The 15,503-nt window shown below is 43.3% G+C and overlaps 1 protein-coding gene across 8 annotated transcripts in view; it reads left to right on the top strand.

The window, feature by feature from the left end:
- The window catches only part of GGPS1 (geranylgeranyl diphosphate synthase 1), a 63,077-nt gene that overhangs the window by 17,593 nt on the left and 29,981 nt on the right, over window positions 1-15,503 (top strand). Inside the window, exon 1 of one of the 8 annotated variants that reach the window (XM_073338135.2) lies at window positions 9,411-10,578. The exons of the other annotated variants lie outside the window; for them this stretch is intronic. Within the exon in view, the coding sequence (XP_073194236.1) occupies window positions 10,359-10,578 (220 nt within the window). The 5' untranslated portion in view covers window positions 9,411-10,358. Of the gene's footprint in view, window positions 1-9,410; window positions 10,579-15,503 lie in introns of those variants that run through there. 8 annotated transcript variants of the gene reach the window in all.

Here is a 15,503-nt window from a genome sequence, read left to right on the forward strand (position 1 = left end):
CTGATAAACTGTGGCCCTCAACTGACAGTATTGTGTTAACTGTATGTTTGTGCCTGCATTAAAGTATAATTTAAAAAACATTCATAAACATTTTCTCATCTATATCTATGGAATTGTTCTAGGTTTGTCATGTTTGGTACCATTGTGTTTGTGGGAGAAAGGGCTTTCAAATGAAACTGCAGTTAGTCCATTTCCAATGACATTGTATTATCAAAATTTCCAGCTGAAGGACCTGGAGTGGGGAGCTGCGGTAGAGATGGGTCTCATTCTTCCCCCTTCCTGCCAGCCCACAGGGGATGACATCATTTGAAATTGTGATTGTTGGGTTTTTTTTTTTGTTAAACAAATCAAATGACATCTTTTACCTTTCTATCATTAACATATCCACAGAATTACACATGCTTCCAGCAGGGGCAACTCTAGTATAACTAGTTTGAGGAGCAGGGGGGTGACAAACCATTATTGGGGGAGCAAAGACTTTATTACACACACTTTATAGAATGGGGATAAATGTCTGACAATGTATTTACCTTCTTAAGTTTAATGAGCCTGTGGTGAGCAGCAGCAAATCTGTCGACAGCTCTTTTCAGTTCAAGAGACTTCAACTTTGTTTTTTAGTAGCCAGGTCTCTTAGCCGGTCACTTGTCATGCAGTTCCTCAGGTAATCTTTCATGCGTGGAAGGCATGAGAATATTCTTTCACAGGCAGCACTTGACAGAGGAGTAATCCTACCAGTCACACATAACTTGTGTAGTTTGTGGAAGGCAAGTTTGTATTTATTCCAAAAATTAATAGCTGCAACAAACGGTCAGTCTCGTAAGTCTTCCCTTCTCTACATAGCATTCAGTTAGTTTTGGCAAGAGTCTTGCCTCTGTCTCCACACTGTTTATATCGCATCTGAAGTGTTCTTGAAATGGCTTCAATTTTAGAAAGTCATAGTTTTCATACTTTGGATTAAGGCACCTAACACCAACAAGAACAGATTTATTTTCAGAAAATCTTTTTTTTTAAGTTCTCCAATTATTTGATCAAGCATTGTCAAAAAGGTGTGTAACCTTGAAACCTTCTTTATCTAGAAGGGATTATTCTTCACTTGATACTTCAGACAAAATGTATTCCTGAGGGTTTAGGCAACTTTCATACACAGCTCTGTACTCCCCAAACTTCAGGCAGCTTGAAAGCATTTTCTTAAGCGATTTGTAATGACTTGATTCCATATTTCATCAGATGCCTCTTCCAGATCACTCATGTTCAGAAATTCACTGATATGAATGTTCACAGATAAGCATACCTGAGACAAGTCACACTTAGCTGCTTGCAGGTAGTCAGGTAACTTTAAGAAGTTCAGTTTTCCAAAGGAGGACAATAAAGTCAGTCTGAACTAACACCTTGTGCATCCACTGCCCTGTCACCTCTTGATACAGCTGGTGACACAAGAATGGATTAAACTGTTTTTTTCACAGCGTTACAAGCAGAAACTTGTCATGCTCATTGAGTGTCTCAACTTCAATTCTGAAACTTTGGGTTGTGCTTTCTTTTTGAAAGGCTGTGAATTTAGTGAGTATATCTGATCCAGGATGGGGGAATCCAGTGTTTTGTTTTCTTTGCATACATCAGCAATAATTATATTGAGCCTGTTGTTGAAACAGTGAATGTGTAATGTTTGCCATACTACTTCCCGTAGGAACTTGCACGCTAAAATTTCCACTCATACCATTGGCACCATCGTAAGTCTGAGAAATGCAGTTCTGTATATCAGTACCACACTGACAAAGTGTTCTTCCCATATTTAAAGATTTTGCATCAGATGACTTGGCAGGATGGAAACCAAAAAATCTGTCATACAGTGCTATGCAGATAGTATCTCAACGCAACTGCTTTGCTAACATTCTTAATTTTGTCAACCAATATAGAGAAAATATTAGCCTCTTTCACTTCTTGGCTTATGCATTCAAATATAATGTCAGAAATGTTGAATTATTTCATATTGTATTGATGAATGGGTGTATTTTGCATCGCATGGTTCACTTTTTGTTTTCTTTAACACATCATTGTATTTGGCTGTTAGCGTTGGGAGCTGGAGGAAGTTGCCCTTGTCGTTGCTGCTTTCTCTTTTTCAGCAATTCCCCAGACTGCAGTTAGTTGCAGGACATCTGCCACAACTTTAATATACATGCAGTTCTCTTGCAGTAAAGCAAACGCGGGTCAGTAATTTGTGACTGAACTGAAAGACCATCTTTTGACTGAATGAAGTCTACCTATACCACTTGACAGCTCTTGTGATTCCATTTTCATGTTAGAGTCCTGTATCCTTTTTCCAGAGCTTTTTTTTTTCAGTTGCTGAAGCCATTACAAATAAACACAGATTTTTCTATCACAGTGGAGGTTGGAAAAAAATCTGCATGGGAAGCAGGAAGCTGCATTTGGTATTTTGCGACATTCAATCCGTGAACATGAACCAAGCTGCTCTTTTGAAACTGCTTACACTCGTTCTTGTATTTTATTTGAGGATAAGATCTTAAGTGTGTTTGCTTTGGGCCATCAGATACAACTTGCACAATATAACTTGGTCCTGGTGGAATCTTATTCCCTGGGATTTACCTTGTTATCAGCTGGGTTCCATTTCAGCTTCTGTTCACCATGTTACCCAATCGTTTCCTTCCACATTATCTTCGTCTGGTGGTGAATCTGATGCTGAACGTTCTACTTCCGATTCTTTTAAGGTACAACCTATGTCTCCACTATTGCGGTAAGTCAACCTTTGCTATGTGGATAACATAGCTGGAGTTGACGTACCTTAGGTCGAGTTACTGCGGGGTCTACACTATGCAGGATTGATGGGAGAAAATCTCCCGTCGATTTACCTTACTCTTCTCGTTGGGGTTAGAGTACAGGGGTCAACTGAAAAGCAATCTGCTGTCGATTTGGCAGGTCTTCACTAGACCCGCTAAATCCACCAGTGGATTGATTTCAGAGAGTTGATCCCAGCTGTAGTAGAGACATAGCCTAAGGTACAGAGTTCAGAGATTATGTTGATAGAGTGCTCTCTGTTGGTTTTTCCAAAGTTAGGCCTATTTCTGAAGTTCAAGGTGAGTCTAGGCAAATTTTAGAGTAGCTGCTTTTCTTTGAATTTTGTTTTCAGAAAAGTTCTGAAATTGTCAGTGACCATGTGCTTTTTTTTTTCCTTCAGTTGTGTACAGAAACGAGGGTCTCACAGGTGGGTCCCAGGCCCCTCTTGTTGGAAGCTACTGTTTTGGGCTAGTTTGGGGGGTGGGAGGGTGTAACTGCACCTGCCCCCCTGCGTGTGGGATCCTAAGGGATCTGGCCAGGCTGAGAGCAGCTTGTCTCCCAGCTAACTCCTCTGACTTCTGTTTGCTGGGGTGGGGAGAGGAAGACAAGGTATCTGTCTGTGAATTGCAGTGTCATAGCCTTCAGAGATATTCCCCAGCCAAGCAGGGACAAAGGAATGGTCATCCGTTTAAATCTCACTTCAGATGGTGTGTCCTGTAGGCTGTGCATTTCAGCAGCAGTCTTCTGTTCTGAAATAAGAAAGTACCTGTTTGTATTTCGCTAATCACTTCCACAGTCACACCTCATATACCACAGCAGCAGAAGCGGTTTGTTCCCTTACTATTCTGTTTCTTCAGGCGGAAGGGGTAAAAAATATTTTTGGGTGAGAGGGAGGTGCCAGCTACCCCTTGGCATCATCACTGGCTTCCAGACTACAAAGTAAATGTAACATACTGAAGAAGTGCTCTTGACAACTTTTTAGTCCTACTAACCTTTGATATTGTACTTTTTTTTTTTTTGTGAAAGATTTTGAGAATATCAGATTTGCTTCTATGGGGATCTACTTATGGTGGGGCTAGTAGCACTACCTAAAGTTGCCCAACCCTTCCCATTATAAGACTGTTCTCAGTTGCTTATTTTTTTGTCCAAACTTAAGCCATTTGGGATGAAACTGTGTACTTCAGGCTTAAGTTTTTTGAAAATTTCAGCCAAAAACAACTCACCTGTTTGTGAAAAAAGGCTAAGGAAAAATATGCTTTTCTACCATTTCAAAAAATTCTGATTTACTTTTTTTGATAAGCTCTAAAGTCCACATGCTTCGGAGCAGGGACTTAAAATTTGGCTGGTGGATGGCTTTTGTGTCAGGGATATGCCTCTTACTGATCCTCTGACAATCCACCCAAACTTGACCAAGTTAGAAGCCTTTGGGAAAACCTGTTTAAACATGCTCATAGAAGCCTTAAGATTTTTAGCTGCTAAAATCGCCAAAGATTCTGTGCACACTGAACACGCTGCTTCTCCTACATGTGATTGCCTGACTTAGTGAACAGGATTATCCTGAACACCACAGTGGACATGTATCTTCTTGTTTTCATTGTTTGATATGTGACTCTAGGTCTCTTATTTTCAGCACGTTATTCAAACCCTTCTTCCAGTACAGAATTACGTCATTGTGGGCTCTTCCATGGTGCTCATCAGTGTAAGAGCTGAGTGCTTCACAAACATTGATCAATTTATTTTCCCTGTGAGATCGGGATGGGGAAAGGGAGTAGTAGTATCCCCATTTTACAAATGGGGAGTTGAAGTACAGAAAGCTTAAGTTTAACAGTATCCACTAAACTTGGGTGACCTGTTTGAGACACAGACCTGAGGTTTTTGGAGTACGTAGTATTATATGGCATTTTGTGTTCAAAGCACAGCTCCATTGACTTCATTTGCAGCTGTGAGTGCCAAAACTCCTGCGAGTAAGACTCTATAAAGTATCAATTTGGATACAGAATTAGTGACCCCCTGTGAAAAGTGACATGATGTGCTTGTCACTCTGGACGGACTTCCTTTTCCCATTGCTGCTGGAGGAAGAGGCTGCTTGCTGTTGCTGCTGGGAGGGCAGGAGGAGGTATGTTGGACCCCTCTGTCCACTCCCACATTGAGTCTGCTCACCACCTGCCTGTCTCCACTTGCCCTGGGGCTGCAGTTACCTACCTACCTACCTACCTACCTACTAGGCAAGCTCACGTGGGTGCACATGTGCTCCTCCTCAGATTTCCCTCGCTCTGTTGGGCTAATGGGCCCTCTTCTCCCCCTGCCTGTCCACAAGTCCAGTCCCCCCATCCCCACCCCGTGGTTCACTGCTCCTGATCTCCCCCACCACATCACAGTCCCCCTTGTTGTTCCCTCTCCCACATTTCATTGTCTGAGCTATTCCCTTGCTCTTTGTTGCCTACTGCCTCAGCTGGCCTCGCTCTCCCCATGTGTGTTCCCTGCCCTTGTGTTATCTCGCCATTTATTGCACCCCCTCAACTTACTTATACACCCCTTACAGTGCACCTCAAAGAGCTAGATTTTTTTGCTCCCCAGTGCTGACTGTAAATCCCCATTCTCCCTTTCATGAGTTTGATTACTACTTCTAGTTTCCATTCGTTCTCTCCTCCCTGCATGTGCAGTCCCATTGAGAGGAGTGGGTAAGATCCGTTTTCCTCACCCCTTTTTTTAATATTTCCTTCTCTCTCTCTCTCTCTCTTCCCCCTTCCGTGGCTGTTCTCACCACCGTTGCTTGGTGGACCCCAGCAATGGGTGAGGCTTCTGCTCTGGCACCTTCGTCTATCTGGTGGGAGAGACTGAGGGAAGGGGGGGAAATCCCTGGCCACCTCTGTCAACCTACCTTGGCTTTTTTCTCTAGCGCTAGGGCCCTATCAATTTCATGGCCGTGAAACGCGTCATGGACCTTGAAATTGGATCTCCCCCTGGTGCTAGGAGAGCCCCAGCAAAGGTGGTTCCGAGCTCCATCTGGGCTGGGGAGGGACAGGAATTGTCCATCCCCCTGTACAGCCACAGGTATTTGTGGGGGGGAGGGGAGACCAGACCCTCCTCTGGGGCTGCAGCAAGGGGAGGCACCCAGAAGTTCCTGCAGCTGTTGGAGGCGCCAGGAAGTGGGTCTGATCTTCCCTGTGCTGCTGGGAGTGCCCAAGCAGAGGGCTCCTAGCTGCTTAATCCAGGCAGAGCTGGAGCAGGACAGGACTTCCTCTTTCTCTGCAGGACTGCTCTTGGGTATCTCTCCTGGCTGCAGATAGCTCCACACCCCCTCATCCTCATTCACCTCCTGTCCCACTGCCTGGGGAGGGGACATTGTACACAAAAAGGTTTTTTAAAAAAATCTTCTTTTAAGAAAACAATAGAGCTCGGAGACCCATCATTTAGCTAGAATGGAACTTGTGCATGCATTTGCAAGTGCTAATATATGGTTGGAAATCTTGATCACCCAAAGCTGCATGAGTTAATACAACAGAATGTACAAAATGTTGGTCACTTACCAAGTGCGAATAAGCTATGACAGAACTACCTTCCAAAGGCTTTTGCTTCCAAAGGCTTTTGAGGAGATTAAGTCAAATTAACTCATGGGAGTCTTTTGCAATTATTTCAGATGAGCAAGACAACTACGTACTACATGTTCTTTTTGGCCTTGTCAGAAATAAAAATCAAAGATGTATAGACAAGAAAGCTAACAGTGCTCACCAACCGCATTTATTTGCGGGCTTTTAACTACACTACAGTTTCTCAAGCGATAATTAACAGTTTCAAAATACAGTGCAAACTTTGTCACAAGCTGCATTGTCACTTATGAAAGCAGATACTTTGCCAATCTTTCAAATTGGCTCTCTGAGATCTAATGCCAAATGCTGTCCATATTACATGTAATGCACGTATAATTTATCTTGTCAGTGAGCTGTGCAGATGCAAGTTTGGTAAAGGTAATAAACTGGTCAGCTATATTAAAAAGATATTTAAACACTACCCTAACCTCAAACTTCAATACAGGCAGCACATTGCAAACATGACTGAAGTTGGGGAACAAAAAATTGCACTTCCCCCAGAGCCAGTAATTACTTGTTGGGATTCAGTTTTGGCCTGTACAATACCATGCAGCTCACCTGAAGTACTAGTCTGAGCTCCTCTCAGAAGAGCTGACACTGAAAACACAGGTTTTAACAAAACTGTCAACCATTCTAAATGATGCTCAGCTGAAAGAGGATGTTCAGTTTGTTGCCAAGAATGCCACAGGACTCATGGACTTAATCATTTGGTTTGAATCTCGACATGTCACAATTTACCAAGCATACAACAAAGTAATGGATGTACATGCTGTTCTGGGCTGAAGCACAGTCAAATGAAAACCGCTCTGACAATGCTGAGTTAAATGGCAGTGCTCAGCAGGTGTATTCTTGCATGGCAAAGAAGCTCAAACAATACTACTACTACGGGGAAGAGTCAAGCAATGTAGCAAAAATGGCTCAGAAGTTTCACAACCTGCAGTAAGGTTCCTAAAAGCAGTATGTATTTTTGACCCTGCACAAATGCATCTGTTGATGGTGTATTTAACCTCACTTAATGCAATTCCTGGCTTTGATAAGAATTGTAGGCTGGAGATGCCTACTTAGTCTGCTTCTTTTGCAATATTTTTGTAATTTACCTGTACTGCAGTTTTGGAACTCCGCAGAATCCCCCATCTTGCAAGGCTAGCTAAGGGCTGTCTGACAATTCCAACAAACTGTGGATGCAGAGAGAGCAGTGTCTAAACGCGAGCAGGTGTTTTCAGTACAGAGACAGGGAATGAAGAAAGACAGTTGCTGGATGCTCTATGCTGACATTAAATCAAAGACATTTGAAACCAGAACTGTGTTTCACATGTTTTTGTTAACTTAAGGCTGTGACTCTCAAGTTTGAGGCTACCAATTGAGCTCTCTACCCTACAAAGCAGTCTCCAGTTGCTGTATCTACCAATCAGGGAGTTGAGCACTGAGCGTAGTTTGTTGCTGTAAAGTGTCAATAAATTCTGTCGAGTTCACATGACTTTTCTTTATTTTACCAAAATAAACTGCTAATTGCATCTGGAAGGGGGATGCACTGTGTACAGTGACCCCTCCCCATGTGTCTGCAGTGTCTTGCTTCTTCCAAGCCGGCCAGGACTAACAGCAAGGAGCTCCTGGATGGGGCATTTCCTACAACACAGAAGAGATTACACCCACCTCCACCTCCAGGAACCTCCTGCGGCTGCAGGAAGCTCTGCAGTTGCTGCCTTTCAGAGCCCAGAAGTGAGGGTGGCAATCCTATGGTGTGCGCGCGTGCGCTCTCTCACACACCCACCCTGCAACAGGTTTGTGACCCCCGCCACCCACTCCCCCTGCACTCTGTATTTGGGTCAGGACCCCCTCCCCCCCCCTTACAACACTGTGAAATTTCAGATTTAAAATCTGAAAACATGAAATTTTACCAATTTTCAAATCCTAAGACTGAAATTAACCATAATGGTCCGTAAATTTGGTAGGGCCCTACCCATGGCTATCAATAACAGTTCTGCCAGCACCATCAGCACTTCCTGTAGCAGAAGGCACAGGCAGGGACCCCCTGCCAAACCATCACCACTGGCAGAGTCCCCTCTAATCAGCAAGGAGGGCCAGGCAAGAACAAGCTCTACCCAGAAATCTGCAATGGCTGCTGCTACCACATCTCCCACCCACCTCAACCCCATTGTCCCTTTTACCGGCTGTGGGAGCATCTGCCGTTCAACCCCAGGCATGTACCTAGGTGACTACTGTCCCATTGCCATCCATTGTTCCTCCATTCACCGCTACCACCACTATGGCCCCCACCACCACCTCCATCTCGGGCAGTCCACAAAGTTGTGGAGAGAGGCATTTTGGGTGGGGGCCTCTTTGTTCCTCTCAAGTCCTTAGAGGATTTGGCTGTAAGGGTGGCCCTCAGCTCTGTCCTGTCCTTCCTCCTCAGTGCTACCTTTTTAGCTTTCTCTTGCATCCCTGGGAAAACACCTCTCCCAGGACTCCCCTCCCCCTGGGTTGCAAGGATCCCATCCTCTGTTGCGTGCCTTTGTTCTACTGGCGAGTAATCCTCCCAGGTGCTACTGGTAGAGAGTGGCAGGGGGAATCTGGAGGGGTCTTTTGTAATACTCTATCAGGGCTTCTTCTACTGGATTCATTCACTGCTTTTTTTTTTCTGCCAGGCTTTGGGGCGTGTCTGGAGATAACTGTCCATTGGCCCAGGGGTGGGCAACCTGTGGCTCTGGAGCCACATGCGGCTCTTCAGAAGTTAATATGCGGCTCCTTGTATAGGCACTGACTCTGGGACTGGAGCTGTAGGTGCCAACTTTCCAATGTTCTGGGGGGTGCTCACTGCTCAACCCCTGGCTCTGCCACGGGTCCTACCCCCACTCTATTCCTTCCTGCCCCCTCCCCTGAGCATGCAGTGCCCTCGCTGCTCCTTCTCCTCCATCTTCCCCCCCCCGCCTCCTGCACGCTGTGAAACAGCTGATAGAGAGGAAGGAAGCGGCGCTGATTGGCAGGGCTGCCGATGGGTGGGAGGTGCTGAGAGCGGGTCGGGGGGAGTTGATTTGGAGGGCAGGGGGCTGCTGACATGGTACTGTGGCTCTTTGGCAATGTTCATTGGTAAATTCTGGCTCCTTCTCAGGCTCAGGTTGGCCACCCTTGCCTTGGCCTGACAAAAGATGCTGGGCACCCCTAACACGCAGGAGGGTGCTGGCCCTTCCACCACCAGTGACCCTAACTGCTTGGTTCTCCCTCCTCCTGTGTGTCTGACAAATCCAATTTAGGCACTGGGCAGAGTGGATAAAAATCAATGCTTTTTTTTAAAAAAAATCAAAACTGGATTTTTTTTGAGGAAAACTTATCAAAAGATAGCTTTAATTAAGATATGTTATAGCTCAAAGATATTTCATCATGGAATAGGGATTATAAATTCTAATTCTGTCATATGAGAATATATTCATGTAATGCTTAAGAAAAAAATTTGTAAATGAGTTCCAATAGCTTATGGATTAGGGACCCAATTTTATGGGGTTCCAGTGGCTTCTGTATTATTTAGGTTAATCTTTCTATCTACCCAATGGAACTCAGTGCTCAGTCTAGAAGATACCATCAAAGATGCTTAGTTTTGCAGTTCTCAAACTCTGGTTTTGTCTCCAGAGATAACATGCTTGTTAACAGCAATAATGTTTTAAAATAAATATATATAGAGGTGAGAAATAACAGACCTCAACCCTATTGTCCCTCTGCAAATTTGTGTACACGGAGTCAATCTCTTACCTTTCTCTAAAAGTGCAAACTTTTCAAAAAGTTCAGTGAATAGAAGATTTGGACAAATAGATCTGGACAAAGAGAAGAAGTCTGGAGATAAATGTGAGAAGGGGTGGACAGGCAGTAGAAACAAATGTGAAACTGTTTGAGAAGCATATTCCAGATGTCTTGTGGTCTTTCAGTGTAGCCTTCATTGATTTGGGATCTACCATACCATTCTCTCACTCAAAGGGAAAACCTATAATGGTTGCAGGCTGTAAGAGAGACCCAATTTGGGAATTTTTTAATGAAATTCCTCTACCTGTGGGTAAGACCGGCATGCGTGCAAAATGCAAACAGTGCAACAAAGAAATGCAAGCCCTGGTTGTCCGAATGAAACAACATTATGAGAAGTGTTCCTTCTCAGGAGAAAACTGCTTTGAAGATGATGAAAGGAACATGTCTGAACATGCAGGATCTTCAGGTTGGTAAACTTTTTTTTTTTTTTTTTGTTTCATACTTCCTTCTTAAGGACTGCCTGTCTTCCTTCTTGGCCATTCTTGAATTCTCATGTTTGAGCAAAAAATACAGTTGTTACTCTGTGGTACTATCATTTTAAATGCAGTTGTGATTAAAAAATAGCTGAAATAGGCAGATCTTCCTTTTACAATTTCACCTCTAAAGTAGCACTGAGTGTCAGTGAACGCAATGAGTGATACTAAATGAGCAGTATGGTGGTAATTAAATAACTGCATTGACTTATTTTGTTTAGGAGAATCCATCGTCAACCTACAGGATTCTGAAGATTATCAACCTTCAAGATCACCATTTTCTATAGTTTCAGAGTTATCTGCCAGTGAGAGTGTTTCAGTCACATGATGTATGTTACATAGCCATAGTATGTCACCTGTAGCAAAAAGGAGAAAAAACTCCATCATCCAAAAAAAACCACCCATAGATAATCTTGTGATAAGAACCAGCAGATTACAAAAAGAGGTGATTGATTGATTGGAAAAATTGCCCTGTTTGTTTATGCAATAAGCTGTTCTTTCCGTATGATTGAGAACCCACACTTCATTAACATGGTTCAGTCATTAAGACCAGGATACAGTCCACCCAGCAGAGCTGGTGTCACAGGCAAATTGCTGGATACAGTGTGTGTGAAAGAGAAATTGAGCAGTTTGCAAAAGGTCTAGAGGGTGAAATTGTTAACCTGAGTCTTGATGGGTGGAGCATTTTCCACAATCCTGTTGTATGTGCTTGTGTAACAGAAGGGAATGTCTTCCTTACAGAAACAATTGATACATCAGGGATGCGCACACAGCAGAATACTTACAAGAAGTAGCAGTAAAAGCTATAACAAACTTGGGGAAAAAAAAATTCAAATGTCTGGTACGCAGGTTGGTCACAGACAATGCTGCAAATATATCAAAGATGAGACGAAATTTAGAAGAGAGTCCCAAGCTACTCTCATTGCAGTGCTCATTTGATGCACCTCCTAGCCAAAGACTTCAGTGTTCCAGAAATAAAGGCTAATATTGTTGAAATTGCAGAATACTTCTGTAGCTAACTGCTGCAGAGTGGTTGTTAACTGTCCCACAAGACATGCGATGGAACTCCGTAGTGGACTGTTTTGAGCACTACATCAAGAACTGGCCTAATCTGACAGTTTGGCTGTGACAATGCCACTTATTTTTTCACAATTTTGTTCACAAAGATCTCAACATTGGGCTTAAGAGAAATGTTGAACACCTGCTGGGTACCCTGAAGCCTACTTCTGTAGCCTTGAAGAAAATGCAGGGAAATAGCTGTTTTATTGCTGACGCTGTTGAAATTTTGGAAGGAACTGAGTGAGTTCTTAAAAAGAGAAATATGCAATGACAGAGTTCAATTACAAGCATTTTAAAAAACGACTGGGACAAGCACTATCTTCAGCTCATTTTCTTGCAAATATTCTCAATACTCTGTATCAGAGTCAAACCTTAACTGCTGAAGAAGAGGAGTTGGCTATGACATGGACATCCAGCAGTCCATCCATCCAACTATAATAAACTTCAGCCCTAAGGGTGAACCATTCAAGAAATACGTTTCTTTTAAAGAAAGTCACACCAGTGAACTGGTGGAAGTCACTTGAGCACTTTGGATTCAGAGACTGTTGAAGTGGTGGTCTCCCTTTTTAACGCTGCTTCTGCTGGTGTAGAAAGAATATTTTCTTCCTTTGGACGAATTCATTACAAATTGAGAAATTGTTTAGGTCCTGAAAAAGCAGGCAAGCTTGTTTTACTTTTCCAGATTATGAACAAACAGGAAAATGAAGGTGAAGACGACTGAATTAGCTGCAGAAGCCAGTATTTTAAGTTTCTCATGTTGACCTGGCTGACATTGTCTATTTTAATTCTTGGGTTTAAAAAAAAAAAAATTATTTTAGTTAAAAACAATTTTAACAAACAACCCTGATTTTAAAGTACTTTAATGTTTAACAAAATTCAAAAATTCATATGCTTGTTTTGTTAAAATATTTATTATGTTTGCTGTTGAAGGAAAAAATCCAGAATACATAACGTTGTTTTAGTTGAATAAAACAATTTAAATGTCTGTCTGGTGGTGGTCTCTTCTTAATACAGCATGGCAAGAAAATCCTCTAAATATTAATGATTAAGCTGTTGAATTGGAGATCGTTCACCTCCCAATGACTTCATAAATCTGCTTCAATTACCTTTGGTAAATGAAATAACCAAACAATCGTTCATTTTCTGATATAGCTGTAAAACTAATCTGAAAAGCTTTCAAAATCATTTTAAAAATGTATAGTGTGTACCTTCTAAAAATGAAACCTACATCTATCTCTGAGTCGTGAAGAATATGTATTAAGGTTATAACCAACAAGAATGCACTTCTATGTAGCAATCCACGATTATATTGAGTCTTCCTGACTAGTGATTTAAATCACAATTTAAATTTGATTTAAATCAAATCCACCCTGGCACTGGGGTAGTTGCCTCTAACTGAGCTGACAGACCACTCAGCTGTTAAATCAGGTGGGGTACTCAGAAGGTTGGGTTGAAGCAATGTCAGGGAGCCAGTTCATCTTGAGGGGAGACTGCCTTTTCCCATCTTCCTATCCCTCATTTATCTGGTCCCCATCTGATCGCCCTTGCCTTGTGAGCCCACTTCCAAACAGCAATGAGGATTGGAGACTGGTGATGGGGAATGGAGGCAAGTGTGGCAAATGCGAGTCACAGGCCTAGCAACTCCCTCTGTTAAAAGGGGGAGGAGGGACTGCTGTTCCTACTTCCACACTCCAGGAGAAGGTCCAGCAGCTGGAGCTGGCCAAGAAGACTCTGGTAGCAAAGCAGGACAATACTTACCCATCCTCTGGAGTCTCTAATTGAGAAGGCCTCAGAGAACCCGCTCATGCTACACACACACTTTAATCATCTGTTTCCCACTCCCTGCTGGACCACATTTACATTTCCCGTTTTTTAACATCTTGTGGGCCCACTCCTCCAGTGTGCATCTGGCCCCCTTCTTGGACCAACTTTTGGTGTCCATGATTGTTTCTCTGTTGCCTGAGCAGTCTGATCTTTCCTACGGGCATTTTAACAGCCTCAGTTGAGGGGCTTGGACCTTAGTTGTGGATAGGCTTAGGCCTGCCTGTTCCAGTTGCCACAACAGATACACACCTGACTTCCTCGAATGAGGTAGGGGTCCTACAGACAAGAGCCTCCTGCGCTACACCACCATGATACGTCTCCAAAGCAGATCCATTCTGAGCACTGAATGAGGCAAGGGTTTGGAGTATATGCAGTTAGACTGTATTCTTATGCATAAAGGGGCCAAGTTAAGGTTGCACAGGCAACCTTAATTCTGGCATGTGTTTGACTTTGCAATTTTAATGTTATTTACATGCACAGAATGACACTAAATTTTATGTAAAGAAGGCTTGGATGTTTCGCTATGGACTTGTATGCTTTTTCTGAGACCTTCAGTCTATATCTGTCTTCAGTTGAGAGTGATGGTAAATTCTTAGACATCTTTTCTCAATCATACCTCACTTGCATGGTTTCTCTCATCTTTTTTTGGTGGGTGTGGGAAAGGAGGAGACATGATGGGCAAGACCTGAGCCACTTCTAATTTAAAAGCATTAAAACCCAACTTGAGGCTTTGTATCATAAATCAAAAAAGGCACACACCCATTTTATTTCCCTTTGCGGGTACTCTTATCCCTTTCTTTGAAGTCTACTTCTTTACCCCCGATCCCCAAATCTGAACTCTCCAGCTCTCTAGCAGTGTATGCTTAGCCTAGGAGCTTTTAACTTTCTTTTGGAACTAAGTTGGAAGTTGTGTAGATGGTGCCAAATTAGTTACCATTGTTTAAGAAAGAAATGGTGAAAATTGCATCGTCAACAGGGAGTTCTTGTTAAGCATGACAGCGTGGAAGCTGGATATTTGGGAGAAAACTACATGTTACCCCGCCTCCAGCTGTTCTTTCTTGGTATGAAAGTTACCTAGGGTTGTCACCATGTTCCTGAAAGCACTATGATCTTGTTTGCAGTGAGCCACACCTGAAAAATCTTGCATTAGGTCCTCTCCACTGGGATGAGCCACAGTAGAAGCACTAAACTATTGGTCCTAGTGCTGTTGGTCACCTCTTTTGGAGTGTTTTTTTTCACCAGTATTAATGGCTAGTTCACACTAGTCTTCTGCTCCTTATTACCAGTAGAGTTAGGTGATTTTTCAGAAAAAGCTTAGAGTGGACGCAGCCAGCAGGATGTGTTGACTTTGAAATTGCGTTCTGTAGAGGACTGGGGCATAGGAAGTCTGGCCTAGCAGTTACAGCTCAGCAAGGATCCGCACATCAGGGATGGTAGTCGGTGAGCAGGGGTCGGAGGAATTCCTAGAGCCGGGTTCAGTAAGCCAGGGTCAGAGTCATATGCCAATTAGAGGTAGCACCAGGATGGAGTCAGGAGGCAAGAGTCAGGTTCATAGTCAAGCTGGGGTCGGAGAGGGGGATGAGGTGAGGTCTGAAGTTGCGACAGGCCAAAAGTCTGTGTGGTTGCCCAGACAACTTCCTTGGGCACCCTCCTAGATTAAATAGGGCACTTGGCCACTCAGATCTGCAGGCTACTGTCACTCCTGGGTTCCTTGCATGGTACTTCCTGTGGCACCTATGATCCATAGTGCTCCCTGGCTGTGGCTCCACGTGATCTCACAGTGGAACATCGGCAGTCCCAGGTTATAGTCCACAGATCCTTACACTTTCACTTCCCTCTGTAGCCCAGAGGGTTTTTTTGGTGTAACGTGTTTTTTAAATATGAATATTGGAAGGAGTTTGGTGTACCTGTGAAAACCTGTTTGTTTTTGAGGGAGAGGGTTGACCGTTAGTTGACTCTCAGAACTGTAGAGTCA

The sequence above is a fragment of the Lepidochelys kempii genome, chromosome 3 (assembly GCF_965140285.1).
Source record: "Lepidochelys kempii isolate rLepKem1 chromosome 3, rLepKem1.hap1, whole genome shotgun sequence".
Taxonomy (NCBI): Eukaryota; Metazoa; Chordata; order Testudines; family Cheloniidae; genus Lepidochelys; species Lepidochelys kempii.